This window comes from Theropithecus gelada, chromosome 10 (assembly GCF_003255815.1).
Source record: "Theropithecus gelada isolate Dixy chromosome 10, Tgel_1.0, whole genome shotgun sequence".
Lineage (NCBI taxonomy): Eukaryota > Metazoa > Chordata > Mammalia > Primates > Cercopithecidae > Theropithecus > Theropithecus gelada.
Window position 1 is genome coordinate 44,171,577 of NC_037678.1, and position 12,147 is coordinate 44,183,723.

Here is a 12,147-nt window from a genome sequence, read left to right on the forward strand (position 1 = left end):
AGAAAAGGCAGGACAATGAAAAGTATCCTTTTCTGTCGGGGCAGAAAGGAGAGGCGAAAGGAGGCAATCCCTAACCATTCAAGACACCAGCCACCAGTGCAAGGAGCTGCTGAAGCACACTGAGCTCAGAAAGGTCAGAAAAGAACAGCCTTCTAGGAAGTCACATAAAATGTTAAAATTATTCCTCAAAGTTTTAGAAAAACCACAAAGGTAGTTAAAGTACAAACCTTCTGAAAAAAAAAAACTATTCCCTTTTAAACAATTTTGACATATTTTGCAATGCATGCACCCACAATTCCATATCTAATTGGTTTTTTAAATTATTATTACTGAAAAAAATAAGAAGCATTCAGTACTTACTACTGCTTCCATATCTGAAGTGTCAGTTGGAGCAAACATAGACTGAACCATAAACTTGTGTTTACTTTTCTCATTGGGATCATAATCGAAAGGCTGTAACATCACTGAGAAAGAAAATATTTCATTAGGAGGGTCAGAGCTTGGTTGTCAGTGCCATTTATTATGCTAATATTTGTACTTTGGTTGTAAAGCAATTTACCGGCATTCTCTTATCTCTTAGGATGGACGCCCCTGGTGGAGTAAGCAAGGGTGACTAACATCACCATTTTGCAAGTCACCAACCTAAGACCTACAAAATCAGGGCATGACAGAGCTGGGAATAAGGCCGAGGACCCAGTCTTCTGATTCCTAGTCCATGGATCTTTCACTACTGCAAGCCCACCATACATGTCTGCTATAGGCCTTACAGAATCGGGAAACTGGGTAGCAACACCATCTGCCTGTTTTGCTCAAGAAAACATATCCAAATGATCTTTTCAGGAATTAAACGGAATAATCTAAGATGTTTAAGAACATTTAAGGAACTGTTTTAGCTTCTCTCCAACCCATTTCTCAAACAGCTAATCAAGGTAATCCTTGAAATACAATTTTGCCAATACAATACTAGAAAATTTTTACAAGCAGGACACTCACACAGCAGGGAAAACAGTATCAGCTTACACCCCCCTTTTATTTCCCTAAGAACCTAGAGAAATCTCACATAGAGGATCCTGTGGATGAGTCACACCCACTGCATGGAGGAAGATGCCTTCCTACCCCAACTGGCTCCCTTCAACCTACTTCCTAGAGTGCAGCTGGGCCTACTCCTATCAAATGATGGCTGCTTTAGAATACATTACTTTGCTACAAGGTTTTGGCTAATCCACACATCTAGTTAAGTTCCCTGAAACAACTTCACATGCAGCGAAAGCCTACTGTGGCCTTGACCACAACAATGGGCATGGACTGAGTGTTTCCATGTGCCAGAAACTGGGCTCTGTCCCTTACGTCTACCGTTATCTCATTTAATCCTTAAAAAGTAGGTACTATTGTGGGTGGAGAGGGGCTATTCCGGTGTCTACTTCTCAAATGAAAGGAATGAACACGGAGAGGTGAATGTGCCCAAGGTTATACCTTGGTGGAGTGCAGACTCAAATCCAGGCAATTGGTGTGGAGACCTAAGCTCACAGCCACCACAAAGGACTGGTGCCTTGTCCTCTGACAGTACAAGCCTTACGCTTCTCACCAGCAGGGCTTCTACTACCTTTCTGCTGAGCCCTCATCAGCATTCTCTCGCCTTGAAACCCCAACTTAGAACCTCCCAGGTGCTTCCTCTAGAGTCACACAATCAACCACAGTCAGCAGCAGATAGATAGCAGGATAGCCCTGGTCTACAAATGAAGAATCTGGGATTCCACAAAGTGAAGTGGCTCCCTCAAAGTCACAATATCAGGAAGCGGCAACACTGGGACAGAGAGCCAAGACTTGACTCCAAGTGCAGTCTACACCCCTTTCGCCACACTAGTCACTCCAACACGAGCTAGATTTATATCTGGCACCCAGGCCCCATGACAAAGCTAATGGAACGAGTCACAAAACAGGACAGAAATACCAACTTCCCCCATCCATCTCTCAGGGATGCAGTGACACTTTCCATCATGGGAACAGAGAAAGTCCACTGAAACCTAACCATGCACCGGACTTAAATGCACTGGTGTCCCTAGTCACCCAGACAGCTTCACTGCCCACAAGACCTACCTGAGTGCCCTGAGCTACAGGAAGCCTTGCTGGGAGACTTCTTCAGGAAAAAATTCAATAACTGTCAGAAAGTAAACCTTTTATCAACGTAACTCTTTCTCTGGCATCATTGAACTGGCAAGAGCTGAACTTTCCTATAGACAGACCTGGAACATTTATCTACCTGGGCTTGACACTTAACCTCAGGGACAAAGGACCAGACTGGAAGGTCAATGCTTTTTCTGAAAGCTAAATTCCCAATGTGTTTTGTTTTGTTTTGTTTTTTCTGCCCCCAAGACTGCAATAAGGAAGACACACATTATAAAGTAAAGAGCCAGTGTCTTCACATGCGCTGTGAACTTTCCTGGACAGGGACTGTCAACCTTCTTTGGAGCTGGGACGCACTGTTAGATTAACATTCCCTTTCTAAAATTAAAGTAAATTCAGTTTTAAGAATTTCAGGTCTTGCTTGGCTGTGACAAAATCATGCTCTGGTATTTTTCAGTTTAGGAAAAAAGAGAACTTTGACCTGAACTACTCTTAGATTTTTGGCAGGGCACAGATCTAGTAGTAAACACTGTCTCCCCTTGAGCCTCTGTTCTCCCAGCCGTGAACAGCTATTGCACCATTCCCAAGTCTACCACTCTGGAGAGCTCTGAGGAGGAACAAGGTTTATTTGTAAAGAGTCCTGATGCTCACATGACAGCAATCTAAGGAAAATGCTAATTTTTAGAGAAGCTATTTAGACAAAATTTAAAAAACCAATGGATCCAGAGAACAGAACACACCCCCAAAAAACAGCCACAGGAAGCTCTGCCTGCCCCTTCCCATTCATCACCTTCCTAGAGGCAGTGGGAGTAAAAAAGTACAGCCAAGGGCACTGTGTCCAGAGCTCTGCCTGGGTTCTAAGAATGCCCCAAGGGAAAACAGGCCTTTCCTTTCCATTTCTCCACCATCCCTCAGCTTCTTCATCCCCAATACTTTCATGATGGCCCAAGAAAGAAAGAAAGGAAAAGAACCTTTACGCATGTCTCCTGTGTAATAGGTACCATAGAAGGCAAATTATCCTTAGTTCTCCCATTTACGACTCACAACAATCCATCAAAGCAGCACATATCTCCTTTTTCAAGATAAAAAGATAAGGGCTGCCAGGCACAGTGGCTCACACCTGTTAATACCAACACTTTGGGAGGCCAAGGCGGGAGGATCACTTCAGTTCAAGACCAACCTGGGCGACAAAGCAAGACCTCATCTCTACCACAAAAAAATCAGCTGGGCATGGTGGCCTACACTTACAGACTTTTCCAATGAGATCAGCAGGAAAAGAAATGAATGTGATGTTTTTGCAAGTGTACGATGCAATATGCCAACATTTGGAAGCTCTGCAACACTCAGCAAATGGTTTCCAAACAGTCCATGCATATCACAAAATCCATTCAAAGTACAGGAGAGACTGTAGTCCCAGTTACTTGAGAGGCTGAAATTGAGCTGGAAGGACTGCTTGGGCCTGGGAGATGGAGGCTGCAGAGAGAGAGCTATGATAGCGCCACTGAACTCCAGCCTGGGTGACAGAGCAAGACCCAGTCTCTTAAAAAAAGAAAAAAAAAAAAAAAAAGATAAGGGCTTAGAAAGGCGCTAAGTGAGCTCACCTGGGTCCCACGGCCAGCATATTAAACAAGAGTGCCAGGGCTCAAACCCAGCTTTGACTCTAGAGAAAAACAATTTACAGTAGTTATCAATGATAAAATACAAGCTTTCAGGCAAAAATTATAATTGTGGAAAACTTATCTGCCAACCACAGCTTCATGGTTCTGCAAATACTTACAGACTTTTCCAATGAGATCAGCAGGAAAAGAAATGAATGTGATTTTTTTGCAAGTGTACGATGCAATATGCCAACATTTGGAAGCTCTGCAACACTCAGCAAATGGTTTCCAAACAGTCCATGCATGATATCACAAAATCCATTCAAAGTACAGGAGAGACTGATGTGTTTTAGTGAAACAACGTTCAAAAAGTCACAGACATGGCTTCAGATTCCACATCATACTAATAACCTTGAAGAAAGTAACACTTGTCAAGTTTTGGTGTAGTATCGAAGAATGTTCAGATTTATCTGAAAAAGCATTAAACATACTCTTCCCTTTTCCAACTACATTATCTGTGGTGAAAGCAGTTTTTCTCCATATGCATTCACCAAAAGAACACATCCTAACAGACTAAATGTAGAAGCAGATATGAGAATCCAGCCTGTCTTCTATTGAAACAGACACTAAAAGAAATTTGCCACAGGGCAGAGTGGCTCACGCCTATAATCCCAGCACTTCAAGAGGCAGGGGTGGGTGGATCACCTAAGGTCAAGAGTTCCAGACCAGCCTCACTAACATGGTGAAACCCTTTCTTTACTAAAAATACAAAAATTATCTGGGCTTGGTGGTGCACGCCTGTAATCCCAGCTACTCAGGAGGCTGAGGCAGGAGAATCGCTTAAACCTGGGAGGTGGAGATTGCAGTGAGCCAAGATTGCACTACTGTACTCCAGCCTGGGTGACAGAGCAAGACTCTGCCTCAAAACAAAAAAAAAGAAAAATGAAATTTGCAGGCCAGGCACGGTGGCTCACGGCTGTAATCCCAGCACTTTGGGAGGCCAAGGCGGGTGGATCACATGAGGCCAGGAGTTTGAGATCAGCCTGGCCAAGAGGCAACCGTCTCTACTGAAAATACAAAAACCAGCCGGGCATGGTGGCGGGCACCTGTAATCCCAGCTATTCGGGAGGCTGAGGCATGAGAACCACTTGAACCTGGGAGGATGGAGTCTCACTCTGTCCTTCATGCTACAGTGCAGTGGCAAGATCGTGCCACTGCATTACAGCGTGACCAACAGACTCCATCTCAAAAAAAAGAAAAGAAATTGGCAAAAAATGGAAAAACGCGTCAAGTTTCAGTCTTCTCACTAATTTTTTTGAAAACTTATTTTTCATTAAAAATGTTACTGTTAACATGTTATTATGTCATTCTTAAATAATTTTACAAATTTTCAGTTTAATTTTTAATATAATATTGATACACCCCACAAACCAAAAAGCTTTGTGGGTCCTTTTTTTTTTTTTTTTTAAGAGATGGGGTCTTGCTATGTTGTCCAGACTGGCCTCCAACTCCTGGGCTCAAGTGATCCTCCCGCCTTAGCTTCCTGAGTAGCTAGGACCATAGGTGCCTGCCACTGTGCCCAGCTGCGTCTTCATTTTTAAGAACGTAAAGGAGTCCCGAGACCAAAAAGTTTGAGCACTGTTATGCTACAACAAATAGCACAGGCCCTCCAGGAGGTAAACAATATGGTTAAGTAAGTCAATGCGGTTAAGTAATAACACACTGGTGGCTCTATGTAGTACCCCTCTTGGTAGAATCTGCAGTTTAAAAAGAGAAAGAAGATTTACACAAACCAGGTCTTGAGTTTTCGGGACATACCTGGCCCTCAGGTGAAAACAGAAGCACATATGCATGCACACACATTCCTTACGGAAGGAATGGGGCATTACCTATGCTCCTCTAATCAAACGCCTTTGCAACTGCTTGCTCTACCTCCACAGAAGGGCACTGTCTGAGATATACTGCCCCCTTACTGCAGACCTTACAGATGTCACCAGCACAGCTCCAGGCCTAGAACATCCTATCTACCAAGTCACCACAGTGTAGACATGGAAGGACCATTTCATGGGCAGGGGAGAAGACATAAACACCCACCACAAGGCAGTGGGTGTAAGCAATCACTTTAACGGAGCCCCGGCGACAGCTTGAGGTAGCAGGTCCAACAGCCCTTCTGCAAAAGCAGAGGACTGAGCAGATATATACACAGATGCCTAAATACACTGTTGAACAGAAACTTTTCAATTGGGAATAAAAACCGTGCCCTACTGGCATGTCAACTTTCAGGAAGTTCTAGGTATAAGGTGGGTACTTATGGGAGGTTTCTGATCTGATAAAAGGTTTTTGCTTTGGAGAAAAAAAAAAAGTCTAACAAGCACCATGGCATATGCTTCATTTTTTAAATCTCAGAATCTCATCTTTGAAAAGAAATCTCTTCACATTTTACATGCCTACAATCTCAGCTCAGGCCCCAAACACTCACTTCTAGATTTCTACCAGCCTGGAACATCTAAGGGGGGTGCTTGCCACCACCAGCTCTCCTTGGCTTGTGGGCTCCGACATCAGTGAGCCACAGTGAAGATCTGGGACACCCAGATTCTGTGAAACTTCATAAACTCCTGGAGTACCTCGGTATCCACATCCTGCTTAACATGGCCCCTAACTCACATCAAATAATTTGTATTTTTCAGCTACTATCATCTCATGTCAAATTCAATTTGCCCTATCCTGTTAGTGGGAACTTTATAAAAACATGACAGAATGCTACTAATCATTAGTTCTTTCAGCTCCATACGTGCAAACAGTGACAGAAATTATGTACTTTTTTCCATGGCAGGTTATTAAACAGTTTCCCATTAACTTATTTCACTTTCACTTTTTTTTTTTAAAGAGATGGGGTCTTGCTAATGTTGTCTAGACTGGCCTCCAACTCCTGGGCTCAAGTGATCCTCCTGCCTTAGCCTCCTGAGTAGCTAGGACTATAGGTGCCTGCCACTGTGCCCAGCTGTGTCTTCTTTTTTAAGAATGTAAAGGGGTCCTGAGACCAAAAAGTTTAAGCACTGTTATGCTACACGAAATGGTATTCACCAGTATCTCTTCACTTGAATACCAGAGATACTGATGATAAAGCCCTCTTAAATGAACCATCTATCCTACTTTTAAAATGTATCTGCTGACACTAGATTAAAAAGAAGTCTGTTACCAGAAGACAGCCTGGAAGCCAGGTCACTACTCATCCACATTAACGCTTTGTGATACAATGCCTGTTGTATTACAGATTGCAAACTGGGATCCTGTTAAGAAAGGGCCTTTGGGGTCTTAAAACATTGGATCAATATCAGAGTTTCCTCAACAGAAAAGAAATGCAGAAGATACGCTACTTAAAACATATACACACACCCCTTGGAGAAATGATGACTTGATTAAATGCAGCATAAATGCTGCTTCTGAGAACCCAAGCAAATCACAGATCACTTTCATCTGCATCATAATGGTAACAGCAAATAAAGTCTAACAAGCACTATGGCACATGCTTCACTTTTTTTTTTTTTTTTTTTTTTTTTTTTGAGATGGAGTCTCGCACTGTGTGACCCAGGCTGGAGTGCAGTGGCGCAATCTCGGCTCACTGCAAGCTCCGCCTCCCAGGTTCACGCCATTCTCCTGCCTCAGCCTCCGAGAAGCTGGGACTACAGGCGCCCGCCACCACGCCCGGCTAGTTTTTTGTATTTTTAGTAGAGACGGGGTTTCACCATGTTAGCCAGGATGGTCTCGATCTCCTAACCTCGTGATCCACCCGCCTCGGCCTCCCAAAGTGCTGGGATTACAGGCTTGAGCCACCGCGCCCGGCCCGCTTCACTTTTTTTTTTTTTTTTTTTTTTTTGAGACTGAGTCTCGCTCTGTCGCCCAGGCTGGAGTGCTGTGGCCGGATCTCAGCTCACTGCAAGCTCTGCCTCCCGGGTTCCCGCCATTCTCCCGCCTCAGCCTCCCGAGTAGCTGGGACTACAGGCGCCCGCCACCTCGCCCGGCTAGTTTTTTGTATTTTTTAGTAGAGACGGAGTTTCACCGTGTTAGCCAGGATGGTCTCGATCTCCTGACCTCGTGATCCGCCCGTCTCGGCCTCCCAAAGTGCTGGGATTACAGGCTTGCTTCACTTTTTTTTAATCTCAGAATCTTATCTTCGAAATCTCTCTCTCCACATTTTGCGTGCCTACAATCTCAGCTCAGGCCCACAGATCTCTCTAGATTTCTCCCAACTAAGAGATTTTTCCAAGTTTCTTCTAGTTTCTTTCCCAACCAAATCACTCTGCCTAGCCCCTACAAACTCCACACATTTAATCTTACCTTAATACCCTACTTGTATCACGTTAATTCCTCAAATCAAAAACCTCCTGTAAGAGTAACTATGTACTAAGTAAAAGGCAATCAGTTCAGCTTTTCACAATCTGGCCCTTCTTGGATTTCTTGGTATCTCTTACTGGAGGCCTCCCTTCTGCTCCAACAGGTGTGCACGTCACTCAGGCCACACACCATGCCCCTATGTCCTTAGACCCAGTGACGCTCTCCAATCATCATCAAAGTCTCCTCTTATCATGTCAGCCCTGCCTGACACGTTTCTCTTGATTCTCTCTTACTCTACTCACATGTCAATATACCCCATCTTCCAGGACTTAATCCTCTGACAGAACACTGTAAGGAATAGCCAGGCATGGTGGTGCATGTCTGTAGTCCCAGCTACTTGGGAGGCTGAGGCAAGGGGACTGCTTGAGCCCAGAAATTCGAGGCTACAGTGAGCTATGAGAGCAGCATGCACTCCAGGCTGAGCAACACAGCAAGATCCCAACTCCATAAATAAGTAAATAAATAAGGCCAGGCGCAGTGGCCCACACCTGCAATCCCAGCACTTTGGAGGCCGAGGTAGGCAGATCACTTGAGGCCAGGAGTTTGAGGCCAGCCTGGCCAACATGGTGAAATCCCATCCCTAACTAAAAATACAAAAAATTTAGCTGGGCATGGTGGCACACACCTGTAATCCCAGCTACTGGGGAAACTGAGGCACGAGAATCGTTTGACCCCAGGAGGCAGAGGTTGCAGTGAGCTGAGATGGCACCACTGCACTCCAGCCTGGGTAACAGAGAGAGACTTCGTCAAAAATAAATAAATATATAAATATAATAAAATGTAGATAAGAACCCTGGAGGGAAAAGTTCTCAAACTTCAGTGAGTATCAGAATCACCAGGAATGTTTGCTACAACACTAACTGCTAGACCCCACCTCCAGAATGTCTGTGTTAGCAGGGACAGAGTGAGAATGAGCACTCCCATTTCTAACAGGTCCCCAGGTGGGCTGCTGCTGCTGCTGCTGGCCCAGGGCCTGCACCTGGAAAATCTGTGCTGTGCTATACCTTCTAACATCACAGTTCCTGCTGAAACACCATTTCATACCACAGTGCCTACTGTGGGCACCTTACTTTGTTAGGAGACTGTCAACTCCAAGACTCCTAAGCTCCTACTGACATGTTTGCCTTTTCTCCCCAGTGAGACTGAGCCCAGAACTTAATGTTTTAATAGCTCACATTCTGGGTGCTAATTTGCATTTTTTTCATTAGTTGACAGGTTTGCACCTTCTTCTCTTCCAACATTCAAAGTGTTCCTGAATCATGCTCTCCCTAGAAATATCCTTGGAGAAGCCCAAAGACGAAACCCTCCTTTATCCCCACTAGCTGGCTTTTCTTCTGTCCTACTTCCCAGAGTCACTCCCTCCCTTCCAAGTGGGCAAGACAGGGCTTCCAGCTTCTGATGGCAGTGCCCTCAGTCTCGCACTCCCCATCCTCTCACAAAGCCTGCATAAAGACTGTCCTCTACCATACTGCGCTTATAGGATCGGAATGAAGTCACTGATCCACTTTTTTGAGAGTAATCAAAGACACAGATACATAAATGCCAAGCAGAGCTCCTGATGAGCTGGAGATAACCAGCATTACCTAAACAAGGCGATATAATTCTAGCCTAAAGCAAAGAAGTCGGACATTTTAGACTGTGAGCAAATTTATCATTTCCTTTAGGGTCCTCAAAACGTTGAGATCATGACTACCTTGGTGGACCTCTGCCTATTCAGGGGTCCATGGATGGAACTCTGAGTCTAGCAAGTAAATAATGAATTGCATTTACTAATAAATCAGTCAACACTGAAGAGTCTTTGTGTTCTCTACAGGATTTTCCAGTTTGTGTATTCTGTCTTAGAAAACAAACTCCTCACAGTCTGATTAATTTATTTGTGCAGAGACTAGTACAAATGTGCTGACAGTGACCTTTCTCCAGTATCAATGGAAGACGAGGACTGCTATCTACAGACACTGGCCAAATAACAAGGCTTATTCACTCTTTTTTATAAATATCTTTTAAAATGTAAATCTTTTTCAAAAATCCAACATACTTTTCAGTCTCCTCTAACATTTGTAACGGAATATAACATACCCCTTTTCTGATTACTCTTATGTGGTGACATGAACCCCCATTATATACCATATTAGTGAACCCTGCAAGCTGTGTCTCTTGGGGTTGATCACCTAAAACATGGAGAACAGTTCCCCGAGGCTTAAGGAATTCCGGCTCCCCGCTGTTATTTCTGAATGCTCCGCACTTGCTCTCTGTGGTGTTCTTGCCTAGCACGTCCACTGTCTGCTACGCGCTGTCACATGGGCCACTTTCAATGTGGCCACCTCTCTACTTCTTTCCCTTTATTCTGATCTGTGATGGGCTGGCAACCAGGACAGGGTTAACAGTAAGTCTAAGGTAAGAATAAACAAGACAACATTCAAGACTGGAGAGCCCTCAAGTGTGTAAGTATGCAAGGACCTGTAATGAGCAAAAAGAAAATCACTTTTGGCTTCTTAAAACTTTGCTTATTTTTTGCTTCTCAGTTATGCTGTACATAGTTGAAGTTACCTTCAGCTAACTGAGGTAGACGAAACGTATAAGTCCTCTCGATCTTGATATTTGAAAATGTAAAGAATAAACTATGTCATAGTCACAAGAAAAGTAACAATTCTTCATTAAAAAGCTAAGTATTACAGTAAATGTGTAAAAACCCTTAAAAGCATAATTAAGCTGAATTTTTGTTGGCAATTTTCTTTTTTCTACTTTTTGTTTAACCAGAATCTCATCTGGTGAAAAAGATTAAAGACATCTTTTAAAGTATGAATGTGAGTTGTTGTTATCTGAGAGTAATAAGCCTGGTTCATGGAAACCACCTATAAAAAAGTTTCGCTTATCAGAGACTTTCAAAGCAAACAATCAAACTAAGAAGAATGCTGCTGTTAAGAAGCCCAAACACCCCAAACGCAGCTCCCACTATCAGTGCTTGATGGATAAATATTTGGCTTCTTTGTCTAAGGGCTCTGTGCGCTTATACCCTAGTGCTAATCACCTGAAAGGTGCACCCTGGTTGACTGGTCCAGGGCCACCAAACAGCTATATTAAACCGAGTCAGGGAAATCTTAAAAGGATTAATTATTAATCACAATACTATCCATTTAAATTAACTGATCAATGTTTCCATCCAAGAAGAGCTGCTGATGTTCATGCTCTGTCCTGAGGATTTTTTTTTTTTTTTTTTTTTGAGATGGAGTTTCCCTCTTGTCGCCCAGGCTGGAGTGCAATGGCACGATCTTGGCTCACTGCAACCTCCACCTCCTGGGTTCAAGCAATTCTCCTGCCTCAGCCTTCCTGAGTAGCTGGGATTACAGGCATGTGCCACCATGCCCAGCTAATTTTGTATGTTTAGTAGAGACGGGGTTTCTCCATGTTGGTCAGGCTGGTCTCGAACTCCCAACCTCAGGTGATCCACCCACCTCGGCCTCCCAAAGTGCTGGGATTACAGGCATGAGCCATCGAACCTGGTTGTCCTGAGGATTTTACTGGAAAAACTTTATGCTTTAAATGTGATTGAAAAGAGTGCTGAAAAGGGCTGTATGTCAGGAATGAATACTGCTCCTTAATCCTTTGAATTCTAATTTAAAATACAGATTCAGACACTGGGAGTTTTGTGTTTGTCTTTAATTCATTTTCAATTCCCAAGGTACACTTAGTAAAGTACATCCGTACCTAAATATTGGTATCTTTAATGACTCTTTCCAATGCCCCCCTCCATACACAGATATTTTGCATTTCTAATTTGCTCGGTACACAGGCAACCAATGTACATAATTGAACTACAAATGGAAGCATGCTTGCTACTTTAGTGAAATTAGAATTCAGTGAAGGTTATAAAAATATTAAACTTAATATCATATTACAGGAAGCGTAAGTATTTTTGATGGGCCCATAATTTTACCACTTCACCTGCTGTATCCGCTGGCAAACATGGTTTGGAATATTAATGGAAAACTCCCTCATTATTAACTGAAACACTAAAGAAAAAAAAAAAATC

General features: G+C 43.4%; 1 protein-coding gene across 3 annotated transcripts in view; it reads right to left on the reverse strand.

Annotated features, from left to right (window-relative positions):
* The window catches only part of VAPB (VAMP associated protein B and C), a 56,637-nt gene that overhangs the window by 10,497 nt on the left and 33,993 nt on the right, over positions 1–12,147 (reverse strand). Inside the window, exon 3 of one of the 3 annotated variants that reach the window (XM_025398211.1) lies at positions 364–464. The exons of 1 other annotated variant lie outside the window; for it this stretch is intronic. In XM_025398211.1, the coding sequence (XP_025253996.1) occupies positions 364–464 (101 nt within the window). Of the gene's footprint in view, positions 1–360; positions 465–12,147 lie in introns of all 3 variants that reach the window. One more of the 3 variants, XM_025398210.1, reaches the window with a different exon arrangement.